Consider the following 27524-nt stretch of genomic DNA (forward strand, 5'->3'; position numbering starts at 1 on the left):
GCAGTCGTTAAGTGAGTACCTGCAGTTGGCCTTGGGAATGCAACCGCTGCCATGTCTCGAGGGTGTTTCCCTTTTAAAGGCCCTGAGAAAAATCGAGACATTAGGAGCTCCAATCCAACACAAACCCTCCAAGGAAGCTTCGGGATGGTGGCACCGAAGGGGTTGCAAGTCATCTCGCTCCGAATGAAATATTGCTCTGGAACCGATTCTCAGGGCTAAGTTCCTAAAGATAGTAAATTCCCAGCTTCAATTGTTTTCCTCACAATGTTGTTGTTGTTGTTTTTTTTTGTCGAGAGGGATAAAGGAAAAAAAAAAAATTCTTCTCCATTTAGACATTCGATAAACAACTTTTTAAGACCGCGTTATAATCTTTTTTTGTCCTTCCACGCTTGGAGAAAAAGGAAAGGGGGGGAAAAGAACAACAACAACAACAACACAAAACCCCAAAATGATCTGGGCTTTTTTTTTTTTTTTTTGGTTGTCTCTCTCTCTCTCTTTTTTTTTTTTCAAATAACGCTGGAAACAGGATGTCTTTGCCAGATATGCATTAAAGGGAAATCAGAAAACAACAGGAACCGTTTCCCTGTGAAAAGGTTCCCGCTGGGTTCCCATGCCCAGAGCTGCCTCATTCATGCCGATATATTGTGCTACAACACAATTATATTAATGGGAAGGAGGTGTGCTCGTGAACACATTGCGCTTGCCCTTGAGGTAAACACGGCAGGAAAACACGGCTTAGGCAGGCTAAGGGGCTCCGTCGTCATGGTTGATTCATCATGGGCAGCTAAAGAGCTAATAATTAATTAGTTACAGAACAGAGTTGGAAGGGACCTTGGAGGTCTTCTAGTCCAACCCCCTGCTCAAGCAGGAGACCGTATACAACAGTGTTTCTCAACCTTGGCCGCTGGACGATGTGTGGACTTCAACTCCCAGAATTCCCCAGGGGAATTCTGGGAGTTGAAGTCCAAACATCGTCCAGCAGCCAAGGTTGAGAAACACTGCTATACAAAGATGTCAAACTTGCGTTATCACGGAGGCGTCACGTGACGTATCGGGACTTCCCCCCCCTTCGCTAAACCAGGTGCGTGACGCATCCGGCCCGCGGGCAGGGAGTTTGACCGCCCTACTATACAGGTAGTCCTCGATTTACAGCAGTTCATTTAGTGACCATTGGAAGCTACAACGGCACTGAATGGCTCATGACCATTTTTCACAATTATGATTGCAGCATCCCCGTGGTCACATAATCAAAATTCAGAGGCTTGGCAACTGACTCGTACTTATGACCGTTACAGTGTTCCGGGGTGTTAACAACTGCATTGCTTTGCTTAACAACTGTGGTCCAAAAGTCGTAAAAACAAGCTCACGTAACAACCTCCTTGCTTAGCAAGGGAAAAATCTGGTCCCAATTACTATCGTTAAGTTGAGGTCTATCTGTAGCCATTATTCTCTCATCATCAAATCAGTTCTTACACCATTCCTGAGCGCTCGGACTTCCCCGAAGAATAAAATCAGGAATGTGAATTCTAAGTTTCTGTCATTTTTTTTTTTCCTCTTTAGGAAAGATTCCTAAAGATGAATTCCCAAAGTATTTAGATGCCTAAACTATTTTAGGAATTTATATAAAATAGATTCCTAGAGATGAATTCCTAAAGTATTCAGATGCCTAAACTATTTTACCAATTTATATAAAATAATGTATATTCCTAAAGATAAATTCCTAAAGTATTTAGATTCCTAAACTATTTTAGGAATCTAAATTCCCAGAAGTCGAGACCGACTTCTGCCACCAGTAGCGTCCCACCGGCCAGTCCACTCCCACAGAGAGGGTCTCCTCAGGGTGCCATCGGCCAAGTTATGTCGGCTGGCGACACCCAGGGGGAGGGCCTTCTCTGTGGGAGCCCCAGCCCTGTGGAATGAACTGCCCCCGGAAATACGTAAGATCTCCGACCTCCGGGTGTTTCGCTGCGCTCTGAAGACCCTGTTGTTCCGCCAGGCCGGGCTATCAATATAATAATTTTAAATTGGGGTATTTTAAATTTTTGGGGGTTTTAAATCGGCCAAATCTATTTAATTATTTTAATTTTTTATTACTGTTGTATCTTGTGCTTTTAAATTGGCTGTACACTGTCCTGAGTCCTTCGGGAGAAGGGCAGTATAGAAATAAAATTATTATTATTATTATTATTATTATTATTATTATTATTATTATTATTATTATTATTATTATTATTTATTGGTTAATCTTTAGTGAGATTCACAGCCTTTGAGGCTGGTTAATAGCTCAGCAGCTCGAGTTCTAACCAAGGACCTAGGAACTGTTAAGGTATCGTCGGAGGATGTAAGCTGTTCCGAGTAAGGTGGTTTTTTGTAGAGTCAAAATGTTCAAGTCCGGCAAATTTAGGATTTCTAAATAGCGGGGTAGCCCTTTGGGTATTGCTCCGAGGGCTCCAATTACAATCGGGACAACACACGATTTCTTTTTCCATAGTCGCTCAACTTCAATTTGCAAGTCCCGGTACTTTGTGATTTTTTCTTGCTGCTTATCTTCAATTCGTGCATCACCAGGTATTGCAATGTCAATGAACCATACTTTTTTCTTTTCAACTATTGTTATGTCAGGTGTGTTGTGGACCAAGTGCCTGTCAGTCTGAATCCTAAAGTCCCACAAGATCTTGAGTTTCTCATTCTCTAATTATTATTATTATTATTATTATTATTATTATTATTATTATTATTATTATTATTATTGTTGTTGTTGTTATTATTATTATTATTATATTATTATTATTATTATTATTATTATTATTTTACCAATTTATATAAAATAATGTATATTCCTGAAGATAAATTTCTAAAGTATTTAGATGCCTAAACTATTTTACCAATTTGTGTAAAATAGATTCCTAAAGATAAATGTCTAAAGTAGTAATTATTAAAGTAGTAATTAGTACAGATAGTTCTCAACGGTTTGTTTAGTGACCGTTCAAAGTTACAACGGCACTGAAAGAAATGACTTACGGCCATTTTTTCACCCTTGTGACCATTGCAGCATCCTCATGGTCACATGATTTACGTTTGAATACTTGACAAGGGGTCCATATTTATGACGGTCGCAGTGTCCCGGGTCATGCTATCCCCTTTTGCGACCTTCTGACGAGCAAAGTCAACGGGGAAACCTTCCGTCGCGCGCTTAAGATGTTCCTATTTCATCAAGCTGGCCTGACCTAAATTTTCCTCTTTTAAATGGGAATTTTAAATTTGGTTTTAAATTATTGGGGTTTTAAAATGATTCAGCCAAATTTATTTAATCGGTTTTATCTCTATTTTAAATTTTGTATTTACATGTTTTATTTTATGGCTGTTCGCCGCCCTGAGTCTTTCGGGAGTAGGGCGGTATACAAATTTAATAAAATAAAATAAAATAAAATAAAATAAATTCACTTAACAACCAGGTTACTAATTTAACAACTCCAGTGAATCACTTAACAAAGTGGCAGGAAAAGTCGTAAAATGTGGCAAAACTCCCTTAACAAGTGTCTCACTTAGCAGTATAAATCTTGGGCTCCATTGTGGTCGTAAGTTGAGGACTACCTCTAAGCCCATTCCACAAATCCACCCAGCACATTTTTTGGGGTAGATTTAAGTCCCTCCGTCCCTTTTCCTTCCGGCCATCGAGGGAGGGGCTTCATTGCCCAAACGGGGCTTACTCCGGAGTCGGTAGGGCATCACTTACCAATAACGGATCCGTTTAAGAAAAGGGCGACGCCAATGAGGACCCCGATGCAAAGGGCGAGAATAAACGGCCGTCGGCGGCCCCAGCTGAGGGTGCAGCGGTCGCTGGCCGAACCAATTAAAGGGGTAAAGATCAGGCCCAGGATTGGACTAAGGAACCAGGTGAGGCTGTAGTACTGTTCAGGAAGACCTAAAAAGAGAAACCAGGAATGTGGGTTAGTTCGCAGGAAGGACTGGCGGGAAAAGCCTGGGCTATTTCAATTGGAAGAGAAGGAGCCAGGAGATCGTGGCCGCCTACATGAAGGAAACAGAGTCAGGGATGCTTTTGGTGCGAGTTTGTGTGTGTGTGTGAGGCCATAATAAAGGTAAAGGTTCCCCACGCACATATGTGCTAGTCGTTCCCGACTCTAGGGGGCGGTGCTCATCTCCATTTCAAAGCCAAAGAGACAGCCCTGTCCGGACGTCTTCATGGTCATGTGGTCGGCATGTATGTAACTATGTACATATGTGTGTGTGTGGCTCAGTGTGGCTAAGTGGCTAAGATGTTGAGCTTGTCTATCAAAAGGTCGACAGTTCAGAGGTTCGAATCCCTAGCGCCGCATAACGGGGTGAGCTCCCGTGTCTTGTCCCAGCTTCTGCCAACCTAGCAGTTCGAAAGCATGTAAAAAATGCAAGTAGAAAAAATAGGGACCACCTTTGGTGGGAAGGTAACAGCATTCCGTGCGCCTTCGCCGTTGAGTCATGCCGGCCACATGACCACGGAGACGTCTTCGGACAGCGCTGGCTCTTCGGCTTTGAAACGGAGATGAGCACCGCCCCCTAGAGTCAGGAACGACTAGCATATATGTGCGAGGGAAACTTTTACCTCTCTCTCTCTCCCCCCCCCCCCACATATATCTGCAATGCTAACATTTAGCCGGTAGATGGTGCCAGCTGCAGAGTAACCTTTTTAAAGCTTTTTAAAAGTCACACCAAGAACAGGCCACTTCAGTTGAGAAGTCCCAATGAGCCATCAGACACCCGAGTCAGTTTTGAAAATCTATAGAATGGAATGGAATGGAATAGAATGCAGAATAGATTAGAATGCAGAATAAAATGCAGAAGAGAAGAGGAAGAGGATAGGAATAGGAATAGGATAGGGTAGGGTAGGGTAGGGTAGGGTAGGGTAGGATAGGATAGGATAGGATAGAATAGAATAGAATGCAGAATAAAATGCAGAAGAGAAGAGGAAGAGGATAGGAATAGGAATAGGATAGGGTAGGGTAGGGTAGGGTAGGATAGGATAGAATAGAATAGAATGCAGAATAAAATGCAGAAGAGAAGAGGAAGAGGATAGGAATAGGAATAGGATAGGGTAGGGTAGGGTAGGGTAGGGTAGGGTAGGGTAGGATAGGATAGGATAGGATAGGATAGGATAGGATAGAATAGAATGCAGAATAAAATGCAGAAGAGAAGAAGAGGAGGAATAGGATAGGAATAGGAATAGGAATAGGATAGGGTAGAGTAGGATAGGGTAGGATAGGATAGAATAGAATTCTTTATTGGATTAGACACACAAGGAATTTGTCTCCAGTGCAGAAGCTCTCAGTATGCACACAAGCAACAAGTGATAAATCATGATCATAGTCTTCATAAAAATACATTCATTATAAGTCAAAACACTCCCTTGATTCTGGGAGTTGAGGTCCACCCATCTTCAAGCTACCAAGGTTGAAAAACACTTGCTCTAGACTCTTCTTAAAAGCCTCCAGTGATGAAGCACCCACAACTTCTGGTGGCAAGCTGTTCCACTGGTTAATTGTCCTCACTGTTAAGAAATTTCTCCTTAATTCCATGTTGCTTCTCTTTAGTTTCCATCCACTATTTCTTCTCCTGCCTTTTAGTGCTTTGTAGAATAATTTGACCCCTTCTTCTTTGTGGCAGCCCCTCAAATATTAGAATGCTATTATCTCCCCTAATTCTTTTTTTTTTTTCTAGACTAGCCAAACCCAAATCCTGCAGCCCTTCTTCATATGTTTTAGTCTCCAGGCTTTTGCTCTTCTCTGATTTTTTCCGAAGTCTCATCATCTTACTGGTATTGTGGTGACCAAAATTGGTTGCAGTCTTCCAGGCGTGGTCTTACTTAAAATGAGGACTACCTATATTATATTTGAGCAGAAGATGGAGCAACCCTTTACCTGATGCCATTTCAGGAAGACCAAAACGATCCCAGGGTTTGCAGCCAAAGAACTCCATGACCTGATGAATTGGATTCCCCAAATCTAACTGCAATATTTCAGTGGACAGATTTCTGGTCAAAAATGAAGAGTTATCAAAGTTATCAGCCCAAGAATGGCCTCTCTCTCTTCCAGGCCCCTGGAAGCCCTTGCTGGATTTATCTGACTGGATAATGGAAATTTCAGCCTGATAACATGTGATTATGTGGTACAGGTATTCCTCGAGTTACAACTCTTCGTTTAGTGGACATCCAGATAAATATCAGCCAGCAGTGTGCAGCGGCAGCCAAAAAAGCCAATGCAATCCTAAACTGCATTAACAGAAGGATACAATCAAGATCAAGGGAGGTACTAATACCACTCTATTAAGCCCTAGTAAGACCACACCTAGAGTACCGCATCCAGTTATTGGTCACCGCACTATAAAAAAAGATGTTGGGACTCTGGAAAGAGTGCAGAGAAGAGCTACCAGGATGATTAGGGGACTGGACACTAAAACGTACGATGAACGGTTGCAGGAACTGGGCATGGCTGGCCTAGTGAAGAGAAGGACCAGGGGAGACATAATAGCAGTCTTCCAATATTTGAGGGGCTGCCACAGAGAAGAAGGGGGTCAACGTATTTTCCAAAGCACCCGAAGGCCAGGCAAGGAATAATGGATGGAAACTGAACAAGGAGAGATTCAACCTGGAAATAAGGAGAAATTTTGTGACAGTGAGAACAATCAACCCATGGAACAGAAGTTGCCTTCGGAAGTTGTGGGAGCTTCATCCCTGGAGGCTTTCAAGAAGAGACTGGACTGCCATCTGTCCGGAATGGTACAGGGTCTCCTGCTTGAGTGGGGGGTTGGACTAGATGACCTAAAAGGTCCTTCCCAACTCTGTTAATCTTTAATAGTGACCAGTCAAAGTTACCATGCTAGCTTAGGACTATTTTTCACACTTCTGACTGCTGCAGCATCCTCGTAGTCACGCAATCAAAATCTGGACGCTTGGATAATATGCTGGCTCGTATTTATGACGGCTGAAGGATCCCGGGGTCTTTTTTGACAAGCAAACCCAATGGGGAAGCCAGATTCACTTAACAACCAGGTGACTAACTTAACGACTGCAGTGATTCACTTCAACAACCGTGGCAAAAAAAAAAGATGAAAAATGGGCCAAAACCCATTTCTTAACAACCATCTCGCTTACCAGTGGAAATTTTGGGTGTAATTGTGGTCGTAAGTCGAGGAATTATGGGAAAAGTCTGCATCTGTGGAAAAACACCCACCCACTCACCCCAGCTTTATGTATGAACAAATGAAGTTAAGTGCCTCCATCTTTAAAATCCAACCATCAACACTATTACCACTACTATTGCTGTATTGTATTGCATTGCATTGCATTGCATTGCATTGCATTGCATTGCATTGCATTGCATTGCACTGTATTGTATTGTATCGTACTATATTTATTGTATTGTAATTTTAATTTTAATTTTAATTTTTAAGCAAATTTATATGGCCACCCAACTCACTCCCGGTGACTTCAGGCAGCTTACAGAAGTAAAACCCCAAATAAAAAAATCAATAAACACACACACACACTGCCAACAACAATAACAGGACTCCAAGTTGAGTCAAGCTGATACCTCCCTTTAAAGCTTTAGAAGTTAAATATTGTTCTCAGCCTAATGCTTTTGCCTTATCTGACACAGAAAATCACACGGCGAGGGTCAAGTTATGCAAAATAAAAAGAACTTCTGAATTCCAGACTAGGTTTAAAAGAATGGGATTTCATGCACCATTAGCTTGGAGGAAGGTGCGCTCCGTCTGATTTGAGCTAGCCAAGCACAAAATTAAAACCCATTTGGAATGTTCTTTCGGTTGACAATAGGAATATATGTTTGCCCGGAGACCAAGAACGGCGATCAACGAAGCAACAGAAACCGCACAAGGGGATCCAATAGGGATGCCGAGCTGCCATTTATGAATTTTAAAACCTTGGTTGAGTTTGTGTTTTGCTTGCACAAGAGATATTTTTACAACATCTCAGAGGCTGATCTCCAGTGCGAAGGGTTTGCAAATTCTATGAGTAACTCAGATACTCAGTAAACTGGAATTATTATAACAGAGTTGGAAGGGATCTTGGAAGTCTTCTGGTCCAACCTCCTCCTTGGGCAGGACACCCCCATACCATTTCAGACAAATGGTCGCCCAATCTCTTGATAAAAACTTCCAGTGTTGGAGCATTCACAACTTCTAGAGGCAAGTTGTTCCACTGGTCAATTGTTCGTACTGTCAGGAAATTTCTCCTTAGTTCTAGGTTGCTTCTCTCCTTGATTAGTTTCCACCCATTGCTTCTTGTCCAGCCCTCAGGTGCTTTGGGAAATAATAGAGCAGAAAAAAAAAGAACAGAACAGGAGCTAGAAGGACCTTGGAGGTCTTCTAGTCCAACCCCCTGCTCAAGCAGGAAACCCTAAATACCATTTCAGGCAAATGGTTGTCCAATCTCTTCTTTAAGGCCTCTAATGATGGAGCACCTACACAGGTTCTGTAGGCAAGTTGTTCCACTGGTTAATTGTTCTCATTGTCAGGAAATTTCTCCTTAGTTCTAGTTTGTTTCTCTCCTTGATTAGTTTCCACCCATTGCTTCTTGTCCTGCCCTCAGGTGCTTTGGAGAATAGCTTGACTCCCTCTTCTTTGTGGCAGCCCCTGAGATATTGGAAGACTGCTATCATGGCATCCCTAGTCCTTCTCTTCATCAAACTAGACGTACCCAATTCCAGCAACCGTTCTTCGTATGTTTTAGCCTCCAGTCCCCTAATCATCTTTGTTGCTCTTCTCTGCACTCTTTCTAGAACCTGGCCAAGCTCTACCATTTATGACCCAGGTTCTTGATCTCTAACTAGGCTTGCAAAGATAAGGCACGAAGGAGGAACCTTCTCAAGAATGTGGTCGCTGAGGCTTGCTCAACTACGGGCGAAGGCCAAAAGTGACCAACATCCTGTTATTGGAGAGTTAAGAAAAGGGATCCTCGCCTCACAACTTCAAGCCTGATTTGAGTCCTTAGGTTCTTGTGAAGCTACAAAGCGAGAAGCCTGGGAGTAGCTTTAATGAAAAGAAGGACTAAGGGTGACATGATAGCAGTGTTTCAATATTTGAGGGGCTGCTAGAGAGATGAGGGTGTCAAGCTATTCTCCAAAGCACCTGATGGAAACTAATGGATGGACAATCATTTAAACATGAGACAGCCGTGAGCTGCAGCTGCCAAAAAAGCCAACACAGTTCTAGGCTGCATTAACAGAGGGATAGAATCAAGATCACATGAAGTATTAATACCACTTTATAATGTCTTGGTAAGGCCACCCTTGGAATACTGCATTCAGTTTTGGAATGGTTGCTGGAACTGGATATGTCTAGTAAATGAAAAGAAGGATTAGGGACATGATAGGAGTCTGAGTGGCGTAGGAGGCTAATGCCTCCTACTAAGGCAGCATTTAACATCCAGCTGCCTGCAATTACTGCGAGTTCAATTCTCAACAGGCTCAAGGTTGACTCAGCCTTCCATCCTTTCTAAGGTGGGTAAAATGAGGACCCGGATTGTGGGGGCAATAAGCTGACTTTGTATAAAATATACAAAAGTATGAAGGTTATTGCTTAACGCATTGTAAGCCGCCCTGAGTCTCCGGAGAAGGGCGGCATATAAAAATAAATAAAAAAATAAAAATTATGAATGATAGCAGTGTTCCAATATCTCAGGGGCTGCCACAAAGAAGAGGGAGTCAAGCTATTCTCCAAAGCACCTGAAGGCAGGACAAGAAGCAATGGATAGAAATGAATCAAGGAGAGAAGCAACCTGGAACTAAGGAGAAACTTCCTGACAGTTAGAACAATTAATAAGTGGAACAAGTTGCCTCCAGAGGTTGTAAATGCTCCAACACTGGAGGCTTTTAAGAAGAGATTGGACAGCCGCTTGTCTGGAATGGTATACGGTCTCCTGTTTAAGCAGGGGGTTGGACTAGAAGAGCTCTAAGGCCCCTTCCAGGGGTGATAGGATACCAGTCTTCCAGTATTTGAGGGGCTGCCATAAAGAAGAGGGGAGGTGTCAACCTATTCTCCAAAGCACCTGAAGGCAGGACAAGAAGCGATGGATGGAAACTAACCAAGGACAGAAGCAATCGAGAACTAAGGTGAAATTTCCTGACAGTTAGAACAATTAATCCGTAGAATGGCTTTCCTTCAGAAGTTTTGGATGCTCCTACCCTGCATGTTTCTAAGAAGAGCCTGGACAGCCCCTTGTCTGAAATGGTATAGGATCTCCTGCTTGAGCAGGGGGTTGGACTAGAAGATCTCCAAGGTCCCTTCCAGTTCTGTTCTGATTGATTGATTGATCTCTTCTTAAAAACCTCCAGTGATGGAGCACCCATAACTCCTGAAGGCAACTGGTTCCACTGTTCTAACTGTCAGGAAATTTCCACCCTTAACTCTTGGTTGCTTCTCTCCTTGAATAGTTTCCATCCATTGCTTCTTGTTTTGCCTTCAGGCGCTTTGGAGAATAAGTTGACGCCTTCTTCTTTGTAGCAGCCCCTGAGATATTGGAAGACTGCTATCATGTCTCCCCTGGTCCTTCTTTTCATTCAACTAGACATACCCAATTCCTCAACAGACAGACAGTTGCCTCCAGAAGTTGTGAATGCTCCAACACTGGACGTTTTTAAGAAGAGATCAATCAATCAATCAGAATAGAGCTGGAAGGGACTTTGGAGGTCTTCTAGTCCAACCCCGAGCTCAAGCACTGACACTGATTTATTATCTCTCCGACCAAGCCAGGGTCTCCCTTCCAATCCTCTCTCTCTCTTGACCTCTTGAGTGGTTGCGGGTGGGTGAAGAGGACGGAGCCGACGAAGGAAGTGCTAGAAAACAATCTGGGGAAACAACAACAACAAACAGGGCACCTCCAACGGCTCCCGATAAGCCAATCTGATTGTAACGTTAAGGAACAAAAAAACAACAACAAAAGGCCGGTTCTGCACAAAGCTTCGGGTCGCACACCAATCAACACAAAACAATTTCATTTGTCTGCAGCCGCGGCTGCCGCTGAGACCCCGGCAGAATGGCATTTCCCAGCCAGCTACAAACAAACAGGACATTATACAGTAAATAAGTTTTATTTGTTCTCTCCCCCCACGGCCCCCCCCCTCCGACTCCAGACAAAAAAATAAAGAAAGAAAGAAAGATAACGAGGTTTGATGACTGGTCAACAATAGTGTGACCCAAAGAGCTTGCGTTTCACAGGAAGCCGAGAGGACTAGCTGGCTGGTCACACGACAGAATCACAAGTTCTGGTATTTTAGGAAGGGGGGTGGGTGGGTTGGGTTACTCCATGCTGGCAAAACTTCCCTGCTGGCAAAAAGTCTAGTACAGCTAGTCCTCGACTTACGGCCACAACGGAGCCCCAAATTTCCGTTGCTAAGTGAGACATTTATTTATTAAAGGGCCTGGTGGCTCAGCAGACTGATAGCATTGTGATTAACACCAGCTGTCTGCAATTACTGTAAGTTCGAATCTCTCCAAGGCTCAAGGTTGACTCAGCCCTCCATCCTTTCTAAGGTAGGTGAAATGAGGACCCAGTTTGTGGGGGCAATAAGCTGACTTTGTATAAAATATACCAAAGGAATGAAGGTTATTGCTTAATGCATTGTAAGCAGCCCTGAGTCTCCAGAGAAGGGCGGCATATAAATCAAATTAAAAAAAAAAAAAAGTGAGTTTGGCTCCCATTTACGACCTTTCTGGCCATGGCTGTTAAGTGAGTCACTGTGGTTGATAAGTTAGTAACAGGGTTGTTAAGTGAATCTGGCTTCCCCATTTGCTTGTCAGAAGGTCGCAAAAGAAAACTGCAACCGTCGTAAATATGAGACAGCTGCCAAGCATCTGAGTTTTGATCATAAGTGTGAAAAACGGTCATCAGTCACTTTTTTCAGCGCCGTTGTAACTTTGAAGGGTCACTAAGTGAGCTGTCGGAAGTCGAGGACTACCTGTAGCCCTCGACTTACAATGTTTCATTTAATGACCATCCAAAGTTACAACCGCACTGAAAAAAAGAGACTTATGATTGTTTTTCACACTTATGACCGTTGCAGCATCCCCACGGTCCCTTGATCAAAATCCAGATGCTTGGCAACTGACTCACATTTATGACGGTTGCAATGTCTGGGGGGAGTCATGTGATCACATTTTGCAACCTTCTGAGCAAAGTCAATGGGGAAACCGGATTCACTATTGATTGAACAACTGCACTGATTCGCTTAGCAAACGTGGCAAGAAAAGTCGTAAAACGGAGCAAAACTCGCTTACCACATTTCTCACTTAATGACATACATTTTGGGTTCGGTTGTGGTCGCACGTCAAGGACCGCCTGTAACTTTTCGGGTGGGGGGGTGGGCGGGATCTGTTATATATCTTTGAATGGTTTCTAAGCAACCAGTCATAAGCCAAGGACTCCCTCCTCGGTCATAAGCTGAGGACTCCTTCCTCAATCATAAGCCGAGGACCCGCTCCGCAGGCCCCTTAAGCGCATGTTCCGTCGTGCCTCAATGGTTAGAAAGGGACAATATTTTGGGATTTCTAAAAACCCTTCACCATGGGGAGGGCAAGGCCGAAACTCAAAACATGGATGTGATCCCATGACACATGGAAAGCAGGACTGATTTTTTTTTTTTTTTTGGACGATATGCCAATTTTAGAATTTACACTTGGGATTCCCCCGCCTTCCTGCCTCAAAAGAAGCAAAGAATTGCGCTATTAATGTCCAGCTTTTGTGCAGTAAGGCAGCTCCGAGAAGTGCAGAAAAACGGGACTTCTGGTGGCTAAGACTTGATTGATGCATCTCGGACGTTCGCAATTCTCCCGAGACTTTTTAATTCATGCCTTTGTTTTCATTCAAAATAGGTCAGTGCCAGCGATTATAATTTTGGGAAGTGCTGTAGGAGCTTTAATTATGGAAGTTCCTGACATAGGGTTTTTTTTTTTTTTTTGTTAAATTTTGTTGGGAGTTTTTCAACAAAGTTTTGGATTACTTTGATATAAATCACCTGCAGTGGTGGGATTAAAATAATTTAACAACCGGTTCTCTGCCTTAATGACCGGCTGGTTAGGCGTGGCCAGGGGGTGTGGCAGGCAGCATTCGGCCTCCTGCACCCCCGTTCTGGGTCTAGGAGGCCTCTCTGCACTTACCTGGGAGCCAAAATGGGGCGCGTGGGGACACCTGGATGGGGCAGGGTGGGGCCAGTCAGCAATTTAACTACAAGTTCGCCTGAACTGGGCCAAACCGGTTGAATCCCACTTGTAAATTCCAGGTGATTATTAACACAGGTAGACCTCAACTTCTGCCTGGCCCTGCTCAAGGTAATGACAGACCCTGAAAAAGTTGCTCATCACCTGGATTCATTTTGGTTGCTCAAACGGGCCTGGCAAGGATGGCTACATTTGCAGCATCCCACCGTTGAGAGAGAACGAAGGACAGGCAGTCCTCGACAAACACGACCACAATTGTGCCCAAAATTTCTGTGGCTAAGGGAGACAGTTCTTAAGTGAAAGTTATCCCGTTTTTGCGGCCTTTCCTGCCCCCGTTGTTAAGCGAATCACTTCAGTGGCTAAGTTAGTAACACCGTTGTTATGTGAATCTGTCTTCCTCATTGACTTCGCTTGTCAGGAGGCCGCAAAAGGAGACACTGCAACCTTCATGAGTATGAACTTGCCTTGTGTCCGAATGTTGATCGTGTATCCATGGGGGATGTTGCAATGGGTTGTGAAAAATGGTGATAAGTCACTGTTTTTCAGTGCCATTATAACTTTGAACGGTTGCTAAATGAACTAGGATTACCTAGATTCCGGCTCTTTCGTCCCCCTGCTGTGGCTCCCTCTCTGCTGAACCCATCACTGGCTGGACCCGCCCCTCGCCCTCTCCTCCCCGTCGCTCCTCGCCTGGCGGCCTGAGAAGGTAAGGGCAACGGCGGGGATGGAGACTTGCTCCATATTCCAGAGCGGGAGCGAAGCACCCTTGTACTTGCCGTATCTCGCAGGCGCTTCTTCCGGACCTTATTGGTGCTGCGCACACCTCGGTCGCTCAGGGAGATGCGCGACTTGCTCTCCGCCCCGAGAAACTGCCCCAGTGCGGCTGCGGCCGATGCTCTGCATCGTAATGGGCTCCAGGAAGAGGAGGGGGCATCATCTCCCCCATTGTGAAGCGCGCTAAATTTAACTGTGCTGTGCAAGGCGCTGTGAGAACAGCAGGCAGGCTATGGAGGTGGCAATAGCAGCGGCTATTGGCCGAGACAGTGTCTCGGGGCGGACAGCAAGTTGCGGTTTCCCACAGAAAACACCAACAAAACCTGGATAAGCGTGACTGGGGAGGTCATGTGACTGGGTGGGAGTGAGTGATGTTGAGTTGGCCACCCCACCCAGGTTTTGTGGCTCCCAGTGATTTCTTTTCTGTGGGAAACGGGTCCAAATGGCTCTTTTGAGTGTTTAAGGTTGCAGACCCCTGACCTAGACAGAGGTGGTATTCAGCCGGTTCGGGTAAACCGGTAGTGGCGACCTTCCGGTGGGCCCGCCCCCACCCACCCGCCATCCCTAGACCTGTACATTTTTTCCAGCCCTTTCATTGCAGAAATTCCAACTTCCTGATTTAACAGATTTAACTTTCCAATATTTCATGCTCATTAGGGGATTCATTCTAGCTTCTCGTTTTACCACCTCTTCGGCCAAGAGGTTGCAGAAAAAAATGCTTTGAAAAGCCTCTGACGATTCCAGCTGCGTGATCATCAGAGGCTTTTTTTTTTTACTTTTTTACTTTTTTACTTTTTTTACTTTTAAAAGCATTTTTTCGTCGGAAGAGGTTGTAGAAAAAATGCTTTTAAAAGTTAAAAAAAAAAGTCTCTGATGATCGTGCGGCTCAGCTGGGCATGGTGGGGGGGGGAACGCAGGGACTTTTGCTACTGGTTCTCCGAATCACCCGCCGCCATCGCTACCGGATTGGGCAAGGAGCATTTCACCCCTGATCCATTGCTTCTACCTTCCAAATGTTTTGGAGCAGGGGTGTCAAACTCAAGGCGTGGGGGCTAGATCTGGCCTACGGGATGCTTAGATCTGGCCCTTGGGGCTGCCCTGGAAATAGGGAAGGACTGGCCCGTGGTGCCTCTACCAGCGAAAACAGAGCTCGGGAGGGCCGCGTGTGGCCCTCCCGAGCTCCATTTTTCCTGGCAGAGGGTTGCAGGAGGCCATTCCAGCCGAAAACGGAGCTCGGGAGCCTGTTTTTGCTGGCAGAGCGCCCGGGCCACCACAGGCACCCCCTAACACAAGTGACATCAAGTTGGCCACGCCCACCCCAGCCCCCTGAGGTCAAACACAACCCTAATACGGCCCTCAATGAAAACAAATTTGACACCCGTTTTGGAGAATGCACATGGTCCTCAACTTACAAAGTTCGTTGACTGACCGTGTGAAGTTACAATACAGCACTGAAAAGTGACTCAGGATCGTTTTTCACACTTACGACCGTTGCAGGCCTCCCTGTGGTCATGTGATGAAAATCCGACTGCTTTAGTAACTGGTTCGTGACGTTTGCAGAGTCCCGGTAGTCATGTGATCTCTTTTTGGCGACCTTCCAACCGGCCAAGTCAACGGGAAAATCAGATTCGCTTAACAACCGCCTTGCTAATTGAACAACTGCAGTGTTTTACTTAATAACCGTGGCAGGGAAGGTTGTAAAATGGGGCAAAAATCCACTGTACAATTGTCTCGCCCAGTAACCAAAATTTTGGTCGTAAGCCGAGGACTACCCGTAGGCTGGGCTTTGAACGTGACATGTGAAACGCAGCATATGCAACCTTGAACTGATTGTAGGTGACTAGAGAAAGATTAACAAAGCTCTTTCAGGAGCTTTTGCAGAGAACTGCAATAGTGACTCACTCCTGGCCATCAGCCAAACCCTCCTTGACCCTCTCCCAAATAAGGAAATGCATTAATTCTGGTTCCCCCCCCCACCTAAGCATTACATCACCGTGTACCCTTGACATATCCAGCATTATTTAAATCAGCCGTGGCTTGCATTCAATCCCTCATTCGGAAGATGTCAGCTGAGAACTAAAAATCCAATACCGAAGGCAGACCGATTAATCAGTTTTATTATATCACAGCGGGTCTGCGGGCGTTAAAGAGTTAAAATAAGGTCATCCAGGAGGCAAGGGATAAATTCTTGAAGTGAGACTTTACGGGATGCCAGGAAGGGGCAAAGAAAGAAAGAACGGAGCTGAACCGAAGCAACGCAGCACGTCTGAAAACAGGAAAAAAAAAAAAAGCATCTTTTGAGTAGGCACGATATATTAAAGGGAAATAAAAGCAGCGTGAAAGCAGTTTTTCTGCGGAAGAATCGCGGAGGACGTAAAGTTGAAGTACCCGAGTTGCTAGCGGTGAGAAAGACACAGACGCTGCCCGCCTCGAAGCACTCAAAAGCTCCTTTTCCCCATCAAGGGGACAAGAAAAATAGCAGCCGTAAAAAGTGACAAAAAAAAAGAGATTTGTGGGAATCCAGAACCTGCCAACTTAGCACGGCACCGAAATCACAAAAGACTTGGTTGGCAAGGCCTGGTGTAGAGTAAAAACAACTGGAGGCAGGACTGCAATTTTAAGTAGCCAAATTTATACTTATTCTCACACAGTCGAGGCTGTGGTTTGGGAAATTTACTCTTTGGGGGCTACGGTGTTGTCCCACAGGTTCCTTTAGTCAAAGGTTTTTGAGTCAAGGGGTCCACAATCTCCTGGCCACAACCCACTACTAGGTTGAGGCCAGTAGTGGGTTCCAACTGGTGTTACCACCGGTTCTCTTTGCGCGCGATCGGGGGCGGGCGGGAGGGCCCAGTTCATAGTTTTAGAGAACCGTTCGCCGACGTAACATCATCACCATTACCGGCTCGCCCGAACCGGGCCGAACCGGGAGCAAACCACCACTGGCTGAGGTCTGTTTGAAACTGGGCCACGGAAGAGATAGGCAAGCCCGTGTGCGGGAAGCTCCACTCAGGTGAACGGCGAACGAGCGTGAATGTGCTCGCGTGCAAAGCTCCACTTGTGTGAGTGCAGGGCATTTGCGCTCGCCCGCAAAGCTCCATTTATAGTCGTAACTCAAGGACCAACTGTACTTTCAGTTTCCAGCAAATGCTGCCCCGCAGCGTACAACAGGCTCACTTAACAACCGCTGTTTTTGCTTAACAACAAACATTGCCAAAAAAAAAAAAGGTCATGAAACTAGGTGCGGTCGTGTGGTGACTCGCTTTGCGACCGTCACGGCTTATGACCAAAACTGTGGGTTCAATTACAGTCGTTAAGTCAAGGATTACCGTATTTCAAACCTCCAAATGAGTTCTTAAAAAGACACACCCTTGCTGATTTATACTCCCCGATGCTTCCAATGACGGCACAATCTTCTCAGCGCCAATGCGCAAACACGCACACAAAATCTGCAGCAACTGAGTGTCTTGTTGTTTTGCCAAATAGCTATTAAAATTTACACAACCCTTGTGATGATAGTGACATCGCTGGAAGTTATTGCTTCCTATTGGCTCCCGTGAGATGCACCAGCCCTAACCGAAATTGTGAGCTCCGTTCTGGGAGGGGTATATGTGTGTTGTCTGTCTACACCAGGGTTCCCCAAACTTGGCAGCTTGAAGACTTGTGGACTTCAACTCCCAGAATTCTCCAGCCAGCATAGCTGGCTGGAGAATTCTGGGAGTTGAAGTCCACAAGTCTTCAAGTTGCCAAGTTTGAAGACCTCTGGTCTACACAATCAGAGCATAGAGGAAAGCTTCACGTAGTAGCATATTGGTGGCTAACCGAAGTTAATTCAGGAGCAGAAGGTGATCCGGGCTTAAGGGCATGAAAGGGCTTTTGTGCCCGTAGCACTTAATGCTGCCAATAAAAAGAGAAGAATTTTATTCGGAAATAAAATCCCGCTGGCAGTTGCTCGGCTGGAGGCTACGGCCCGTACAATCCTCCACCAGTTTTTATTTATTTTTTATTTTTTTAAAATCTGAAGCGGAGAGGAATACGGGGAGTCCTTGACTTACGGCCACAACGGAGCCCAACATTTCCTGTCGCTAAGCGAGACATTCGTTAAAGGGAGTTTTGTTCCGTTTTACCCAAACCTTTCTTGCCAACCGTTGTTAAGCGAGCCACCGCAAGCTGTGAAAGTTAGCAACACGGCTGCTAACTGAATCTGGCTTCCCCGTGGACTCTGTTGGTCAGATGTGTGAACACGTGACCCTGGGATACTGCAACCGTCATAAATATGAGTCAGTTGCCAAGCATCAAAATTTGGATCGCTTGAATCCAGGCAAAATTTGAAAACCTGTTGAACACGCGAGACGCCAGGAATGGGACGTAAACGCAAAATGACTCGACTTAAAAAAACCATTCGTGCAACAGCCACATAAAGTTACGACGACCCCGGAAAAAGTGACTTACAACTGGTCCTCACACTTACGACCGTCGCAGCATCCTCATGGTCACAACGTTCGGGCAACCAACATTTACATGGGTCTGCAGGATCCCGGCGTTCCCACGATCTCCACCTGTCGCCTTACCAGCCAGCTTCCTGAAGAGCAAAGTCGACGGGGAAAGCCGGATTCATTTAATGACCGCACGATTCACTTAACGACTAAAGTGAATCGCTTAACAGCCGTGGCAAAAATCAGCCGTCAAATTAGGTGCGACTCACTTAACCGTAGGAATCCCGGTCCCAATTGTGGTCGTAAGTCGAGGACTACCCGTATATTCACGCACATCTGTCACTTTTTATGGCTGCCGTTTTTCTTGTCCCCTTGATGTGGAAAAGGGGCTTCGGAGTGTTTCGAGGCAGGCGGCGTCTGTGTCTTTCTCACAACTAGCAACTCGGGTACTTCATCTTTACGTCCTCCGCGATTCTTCCGCAAAAAAACTGCTGTGGTGCTTTTACGCTGCTTTTACTCCCCTTAATGTATTGTGCCTACTCAAAAGATGCTTTCTTCTGTTTTCCATCCGGGTTAATCTGAGATTTTGTTTTGTTCTGATCACTGTAGCCTCCCGGGGAGCATTTGGCTTGTCGTCCTTTGTGGTCTCGTTTGTTGGGCATGTCCACAAACGCTAGGCACTTTGAACAACCAAAAGTCACTTGTTTGTAACTTGCAAGCAAAGGAAGGGTACATCGTGTGCAATACTGCTTTGGAATCTTTGATGAATGCTCCTAAGACAGGAGGAGTCATTTTTTTGGCATTACGCAATTTGCAACAACATCCACCGATGTTACAGAACTCACCTTATGCCAAGACTGGGGGGGGGGCGCGAGGGGGGGGGATGAGAGATCTGACTTGGAAAAAAAATAAATCTACTAGATTACTAGGAGGCCCGATGGCTCATAGCCTGAGTTTGAGACCCAGTGCTGTGCGATGGGGTGAGCTCCCATTCCTTGCTCCAGCTCCTGCCCAGCTCACAGTTCGAAAGCCTGCGAATGCGAGTAGATAAATAGATACCACTTTGGTGGGAAGGTAACAAAGTTCTGTGCGCCTTTGGCGTATCGCCATGCTGGCCATATGACACATGATGGACACATGATGGAGAATGCTGGCTCCCTTGGCCAAGAAACTTACATTTACAGCCGTTACAGTGTCCCAAGGTCATGTGATCAACTTTGGCAAAATCAACGGGGAAGCCAGCTTCACTTAACGACGGTGTTACTAACTTATCAACTGCCGTGACTCACTTAACAACAGTGGCAAGGAAGGTCGTAAAAATGGGGCAAATCTCCCTTAACAAAAAATCTCTCACTGAATAAAATTTTGGGCTCAATTGTGGTCGTTAAATCGAGGACTACCTGTAACAGAAAATAGAATTTAGAGTCATCATCTGCCCACGGTGTTGTTTACTGGGATTTTTGTTTTGTTTTTAAAAAGAGAAGGAATGCATTTTTAATATTTTGCCCTGTTGATGTTTTCTTAACGTTTTGAAAGCCATCCAAGGTTTCTCGGTGCGTGGGTGGGCTTTCGAAATCAACTAAATAAAATTACATCATGATGTTCCCGTATAACCGTTTGGTGGGGTGTGTCTGAGTGGGACTGAAAAACTGGTCACTCCGCTTTAGCGATTTAAGGCTTAAATAAATAAATAAAGGCCGGCCCCTTGAAATACCTGCTCTCCTCACCCTGGAGAATACAAAAATTCCACCGTGCCACTTCTAAACAATATGGTCAGTGTGTTTTCTTTGCAATTAGCTCAACCGTCACCTGCATGTGCCATGCACTTAAATGCCCACATAAAACCAGCTGATGAGCTAATTGAGACCTTCAATCAGCTTTCAGGTTAAGAGTGAGAGAGGTTAGGTTGGAAGGCAGTGCCACTCTGAAAAGGGACCAGAAGCATTCGGGCAGATTATGTAACAGCTTCAGTTGCGTCAGGGTTGAGGTCTTTGCCTCTTTCGCCAGCACTTGTTGTTCACACCTTGAATGGAAATCCAATGGTTAACCCAAATTCAGAATGAAAATCCGATGGCTTCCCCAAACTCAGAATAGAAATCCAATGGCTTCCCCAAATTCAGAGTGGAAATCTGATGGCTTCCCCAAATTCAGAATGAAAATCCGATGGCCTCCCCAAATTCAGAATGGAAATCCGATGGCTTTCCCAAATTCACAATGGAAATCCGATGGCTTTCCCAAATTCAGAATGGAAATCCGATGCCTTCCCCAAATTCAGAATGGAAATCCGATGGCTTCCCTGAATTCAGAATGGAAATCCGATGGCTTCCCTGAATTCAGAATGGAAATCCGATGGCTTCCCTGAATTCAGAATGGAAATCCGATGGCTTCCCCAAATTCAGAATGGAAATCCGATGGCTTTCTCAAATTCAGAATGGAAATCCGATGGCTTTCCTGAATTCAGAATGGAAATCCGATGCCTTCCCCAAATTCACAATGGAAATCCGATGGCTTTCCCAAATTCAGAATGGAAATCCGATGGCTTTCCCAAATTCAGAATGGAAATCCGATGGCTTCCCTGAATTCAGAATGGAAATCCAATGGCTTCCCCAAATTCAGAATGGAAATCCGATGGCTTCCCCAAATTCAGAGTGGAAATCCGATGGCTTCCCCAAATTCAGAGTGGAAATCCAATGGCCTCCCAAAATTCAGAGTGGAAATCCGATGGCCTCCCAAAATTCAGAGTGGAAATCCAATGGGTATATATTTATGACGGTTGCAGAGTCCCGGGGTCCCTTTGGCGACCTTCAGACGAGCAATGTCAACGGGGAAGCTGTATTCACTTAACAACCAGGTTACTAATTTAAGAACTGCAGTGATTCATGTAACAAGAAAGATTGTACAATCGGGACAAAACTTCCTGAGTAATGCCTTGCTTAGCAATGGAAATTTTTGGGCTCCGTTGTGGCTCGTACGTTGAGGACTGTCTGTACATAAAACTGCAATCCCAGAAGCAAAGAGCTTGTTCCTACCGCCTTTGCAAAAACCGCAAGCGATAAAAAGATGAAAAAACAAAACAGAAACAGGCTGATCAACCATGTGGATATGATGTACTAATTTCCCACCGCAAAAGGCAGAGCCAACAGATTCCCCACCCACCCACCCCCAGGACTGTTTACAGAATATTTTTTTTAAAAAAAGAAGTTTTCAAGCACAAGGAAAAAGCTGTAGTTTAGCAAAGAATAACTATTTCTTTGTTCACAGAAGGTGCCAGATTTAATCTTTCGCTTCTTCGAGTAAGGATGGGAAAGAATTCCAGTTTGAAAATCGCTGCCTTGCAGTTTTCCGGGTTCCTATTATTCACTGGGCCTGGTGGCTCAGCAGACTGATAGCACTGTGATTAACACCAGCTGTCTGCAATTACCGTAAGTTTGAATCTCCCCAGGCTCAAGGTTGACTCAGCCTTCCATCCTTTCTAAGGTAGGTAAATTGAGGACCCAGTTTGTGGGGGCAATAAGCTGACTTTGTATAAATATACAAAAGGATGAAGGCTATTGCTTAGCGCATTGTAAGCCGCCCTGAGTCTCCGGAGAAGGGCGGCATATAAATCAATTAAAAAAAAATTTAAAAAAATCACGTGACAGTCAAAATTGGGAGGAAACTGCCAATAATACCTAACACAATCTTAAGTGTGTTACTGTCCTGGGTCTTTGTCGTGCAACATTAAAGCAGAGTACAAAGGAGAAGAAACGGGAATGTCAAGGTGCAACTTACAACTGCATTTATACGACAGGTTTGGGCAGAGGTCTTCAAACTTGGCAGCTTTAAGACTTGTGGACTTCAGCTCCCAGAATTCTCCAGCGAGCATAGCTGGCTGGAGAATTCTAGGACTTGAAGTCCACAAGTCTTAAAGGTGCCAAGTTTGAAGACCTCTGGTTTAGGGGAAACCTGGCTCAAAGGCAGTAACTGTGAGAGGGACCTTGGAGTCCTACTGTGTTTCCCCGAAAATAAGACATCCCCTGATAATAAGCCCAATCGGGCTTTTGAGCGCATGCACTAAAATAAGCCTCCCCCCCAAAAATAAGCCCTCCCCAATTTAAACGCAGAGCTGGAAATCAGGTAAGATGGCAAGAGGAGCCCCATCTTGCTCCAAGTGCCCCAAAATAATGAGACCTTCCCGAAAAATAAGGCCAAGCGCTTATTTCGGGGTTCAAAAAAAATATGAGACAGGGTCTTATTTTCGGGGAAACACGGGTAGCGGACGATCGCTTAAACGTGAGCCAGCCGTGTGCGGCAGCAGCCCAAAAGGCTAACACAATCCTCACTTGTATAAACAGAGGCATAGAATCAAAATCACGTGAAGTGTTAGTACCGCTTTATAAAGCCTTCGTAAGGCCGTGCCTGGAATGCTGCATCCAGTTTTGGTCCCCACATTACACAAAAGAGGTGCAGACTTTGGAAAAAGTGCAGAGAAGAGCAAACTAAGATGATCAAAGCAGTGATGGGATACAGCCGGTTCGGGCAAACCGGTAGCTAAATTGCTGGCTGTCTCCACCCCTCCCCTCCCCGCCCCTTCCAGGAGTCCCCACACGCCCCATTTTGGCTTCCAGGTAACTGCAGGGAGGCCTCTTAGGCCCAAAATCCAGCCCGTTTTCACTCCCAGGAGGCTTCAAAGAGGCCTTCTAGGCCCAAAATGGGGTGGCACCCCCCCGTGACCCATTTTTGCTCCCGGGGGGGGTGCAGGTGGCCGTGTGCTGCCTGTCACACACCCCTGGCCACGCCCACCATGGCCACGCCCACCCAGCCGGTCATTAGGGCAGAGAACTGGTTGTTAAATTATTTGAATCCCACCACTGGATGAAACAAAAACATATGAAGAACGGCTGCAGGATTTGGGTTTGGCTAGACCAGAGAAAAGAAGGACTGGGAGGGGAGACGGGACATGATAGCAGTCTTCCAGGATTTGAGGGGCTGGCTGTCAAAAAGAGAGAACTTCCAGTGTTGGAGCACCCACAACTTCTGGAGGCAAGGCGTTCCACTGATAACCTGTTCTGTTAGGAAATTTGCCTTTAGTTCTAGGTTAATTTCTCCTTAGTTCTAGGTTCGAAGCTGGCTTCCTTCAAGGAGGACAAGTCTCATGAACTTGGCAGTTCATACAGGCATGTCAGGGCAGGACGGAGCTCACCAGCTTCAAAGGAACATCTTTAAGAGATTTCCAAGCCGAGTTACATCACCGAGGAGTCTTTCCAGACTTAGCATTTCGCAAGCTAAGCTCCTTATTTGCTGATGTTTTGCAAACTTCGCCGCCGGCTATTTACCTCCTCGCGGCTTGACGTGACTTAGCAAAACGGGGCTGAAGTTTCCACACAGCCTACATCGTCCATGCTTCTTCAAGAGGCGAGTGGACTTTCTGGGTTTTTTCTTTGAAGACGTTTTGCTTCTCTTCCAAGAAGCTTCTTCAGCTCTGATTGGATGGTGGGGAATGGGAGGATTTATATTCCTTGCAGACAGATGGACATTTGCATCCCTTTTGAGGGTTGTTGAGGCCACGTGGAGGTTTAACTGTAGTAGTAGTAGTAGTAGTAGTAGTAGTAGTAGTAGTAGTAGTAGTGGAAACGGGATTACCCACACCCATTTGCACTACTCACGTGACCTTTGGAGGTTTATCTGTGTCGTCTGTGTCCAATGGGTGTGGATAAACCCATTTCCACTACTACTACTACTACTACTACTACTACTACTACTACTACTACTACAGATAAACCTCCAAGTGGCCTCTACGACTCTCTATAAAGATGCAAATGACCAAGCTGTCTGCAAGAAGTATAAATCCTCCCATTCCCAACCATACAGTCAGAGCTGAAGAAGCTTCTTGGAGGAGAAGGGAAATGTCTTCAAAGAAAAACCAGAAAGTCCAGTTGCCTCTTTAAAAAAAGTCACCTTTCAGACAACGTGACCTTTGTGACGGAGAATCTCCATAGAACTACATCATTGACTTTCCAATTCACCTTCAATTAGGAGACCAATTTAAGATAGGATCTTCAGCGGCATTATCGCTGTGGCTTCCAGCTCAGGTCAAGTCCTTTTTTGAATGTTAGCATTAAACTCCAATTTGCCCTGCATGAAGGGAACTGGGGAAGCTTAACAACGGAAATCTTGGGCTCAACTGCGGTCGTTAAGCTGAGGACCACCTGTAGTTCCTGCGGCCAACTTTCTTTGACCAGGTTTTAAATAAGAAATTTTGTGGAGGTTTTCTCACTCTTGTCTTAAAAGAGCTGGAAACAGAGTTAAGATCCTTATCATAAGCGACGCTGTGTGAGGTCGGTTAGGCAAGAGATGAGCTGGCTGAGGCTCGTTTAGCAAAATGCTTTTATCTCCTATCCAGGCAGATAAAACTAAAATACCAGCCACTTCATCGGCAATTTAGACAACTGAGTAAGGTTTGGAATAAGACACGAGGCAGCTTTGAAGAATCAATTCCGTCTCCTTATAAAAAAAAAAAAAAGGTTCGTTCCGCCGATCATCGGGGCCCGCCCGCTCGCCATTGCGCTATACCTACTTTTATTTCCTTTGTTTGAAGCCCAGCTGATCAGCACGGCAGCGCGGATTGCCGTGCCTCAGCTGTTTTATTCACCGGAGCTCCAGTAGAAGGTGCTGTTTTCAAATGTACTGCGCGCGGGTGGATCGCCCGTTTGGCGCTCGTTTGGCGCATGAAGCAAAACGGTTGCTACACCAGTTGAATTCCACCACTGCCTTTATGGGTATCATGGGGAAAAGTTGACAGAGCATCAAGAACCCCCACTAGTATATTATATGAAAACAAACCCCACTCACTTCTAGTACTGATGATGTTCCCTAGTTGGGTCATGAAATGTCTGTAAGAAAACCATCAAGCTCAGAGAGCTCCAAGGACCCCTCGCTTCAACCCCGATCTACAAATATTCTCCTTGATGGGGTATCATTGGGAAAAGTGGACCGAGCACCGAGAACCCCCACTGTAGAGGTGGGATTCAGCCGGTTCTGTCCAGTTTGGGAAAACCTGTAGTGGCGACTATGGGAGGCTCCACCCAGCCACCCAGATGTAATGTGCGAGAAAAGCAGGGGTGAAATGCTCCCGGTTCGGACCGGATCGCCCGATCCGGTAGCGATGGAGGTGGATGGTTCGGAGAACCGGTAGCAAAAATCCCTGCCCCCCCCATGCCCAGCTGAGCCGCACAATCATCAGAGGCTTTTTTTTTTTTTACCTTTAAAAGCATTTTTTCTACAACCTCTTCGGCAGAAAAAATGCTTTTAAAAGTAAAAAAAAAAGCCTCTGATGATCGCTAGGCTCAGCTGGGATTGTCAAAAGCTTTTAAAAGCATTTTTTCTACAACCTCTTCGGCAGAAAAAATGCTTTTAAAAGTAAAAAAAAAAGCCTCTGATGATCGCTAGGCTCAGCTGGGATTGTCAAAAGCTTTTAAAAGCATTTTTTCTACAACCTCTTCGGCAGAAAAAATGCTTTTAAAAGTAAAAAAAAAAAGCGTCTGATGATCGCTAGGCTCAGCTGGGATCGCCAAAAGCTTTTAAAAGCATTTTTTCTACAACCGCTTCATAGGTGGTAGAAAAAAATGCTTTTAAAAGCTTTTGACGATCCCAGCTGAGTTGCCTGATCGTCAGAGGCATTTAAAAGAAAAAAAAGCCTCTGCCGGTCAGGCAACTCAGCTGGGATCGTCAGAGCCTTTTGAAAGCCTCTTCGCCGAAGAGGTTGTAGAAAAAAAATGGTTTTAAAAGTAAAAAAAAAAAAAATTGGCCACGCCCACCGTCACATTACCTTCCCCCCACCAAGCCACGCCCACAGAACCGGTAGTAACAAATTTTACATTTCACCACTGGATTAAAGCGCGGAAGGCCGTGCACATGCGCAGAGGAGCGCTCACATTTGTGAATCGGTAGGGAAGTTATTTGAATCCCACCTCTGCCCCACTAGTGTACAAAAAGAGAGCAAACCCCGCTCCCTTCTAGTCCTGATGATGTTCCCTAGTTGGGTAAGGAAACGTCTGCAAGGAAACCGCCAAGCTCAGGGAGCACCAAGGGCCCATCTCCTAAGGAGGCCCGGCATCCATTGGACTTACCAATTTGTAACAATACCGGTGTCACCAAAGCTGTCTCCATGGCGTAACAAAATTCCCGGCCAAACATGACGGCGCCGTGCATCACCCATAGCCGTACCGGGATACGGTCTATGGATCCTTCGCTAATCGTCTCTTCTTTACTTTCGCGCTCCTTTTCGGGTTTCTGGAGCTGAACGCCTGGAAGCTCTTGGACTTGCATAGATTCTGAGTCAGCATTCTGGGGAGCCATTTTCATCACCATAAAAAATACATATATTTATATATCTATCTATCTATATCTACCTATATAGATTTTTAATTTTATTCCTTTCTCTCTCTCTCTCTCTCTCTCTCTCTTTAAAATCTCTATATAAATAACTCTATCATCTCTTGCGATAAATTAGGCTGCCTTCCGCTGTTCCTCATGGCGTCCCGTTCCTTGCGGTGCAAGCAAAATATTTGTAATTTCCCTCGGGAGCAAACGGGTGGTTTTTTTGGCATCGAATCTTCACAAAGGCTTTTCCAACATTCGGCGAGGAACATCCAACTTATTTGGTAGAAAGAAAAGGATTTTTTTTCAACATATGGCTTGGTGGGCTTCCGTTTTTTGTTGTTGTTTTTTTTTTTTTGCTTACTGGGATCTAGAGTTAAAAATCCATAATTGCCATTCAGTTAATACCAGTTTCATAATGAGAACCAAAGAGGTGCTGAACTCGTTCTGCTGGCTACACAAAGGTGAAGAGGAGATGCGAATCCCCATCGAGCGGCTGATAAATCTGGAAGCAAAATTTAAAAAAAAAAAAAAGGGAAAAAGAGAGAGAGAAAAAATCAAATCACGGATTAACAGGCATGTAAAATAGCCACCCCGCCTTTCATTCACTAAAAACCAGGCCTCCCTTCACTCCTGTGGACTCTCCTGGCCAAAAACAGGCAACTGTTTGAAGCAGCTCTCTAGACGTATCTGATTTATTTTTTTTCCAGGCAATCAAAAAAACTTTTGATT

At 45.2% G+C, this 27524-nt stretch overlaps 1 protein-coding gene across 2 annotated transcripts in view; it reads right to left on the bottom strand.

Annotated features, from left to right (window-relative positions):
* SLC45A4 (solute carrier family 45 member 4) overlaps window positions 1-27524 on the bottom strand; it is a 105771-nt gene that overhangs the window by 13299 nt on the left and 64948 nt on the right. For both annotated transcript variants that reach the window (XM_060681798.2, XM_087890949.1), the window contains exons 2-3: window positions 26543-27297; window positions 3737-3925 (exon numbers count right to left, since the gene is read on the bottom strand). In XM_060681798.2, coding sequence (XP_060537781.2) covers window positions 3737-3925; window positions 26543-26783 — 430 coding nt within the window. In that variant the 5' untranslated portion in view covers window positions 26784-27297. The remainder of the gene's footprint in view (window positions 1-3736; window positions 3926-26542; window positions 27298-27524) is intronic.

Source organism: Pantherophis guttatus, chromosome 3 (assembly GCF_059756535.1).
Source record: "Pantherophis guttatus breed Tessera chromosome 3, ASM5975653v1, whole genome shotgun sequence".
NCBI lineage: Eukaryota > Metazoa > Chordata > Lepidosauria > Squamata > Colubridae > Pantherophis > Pantherophis guttatus.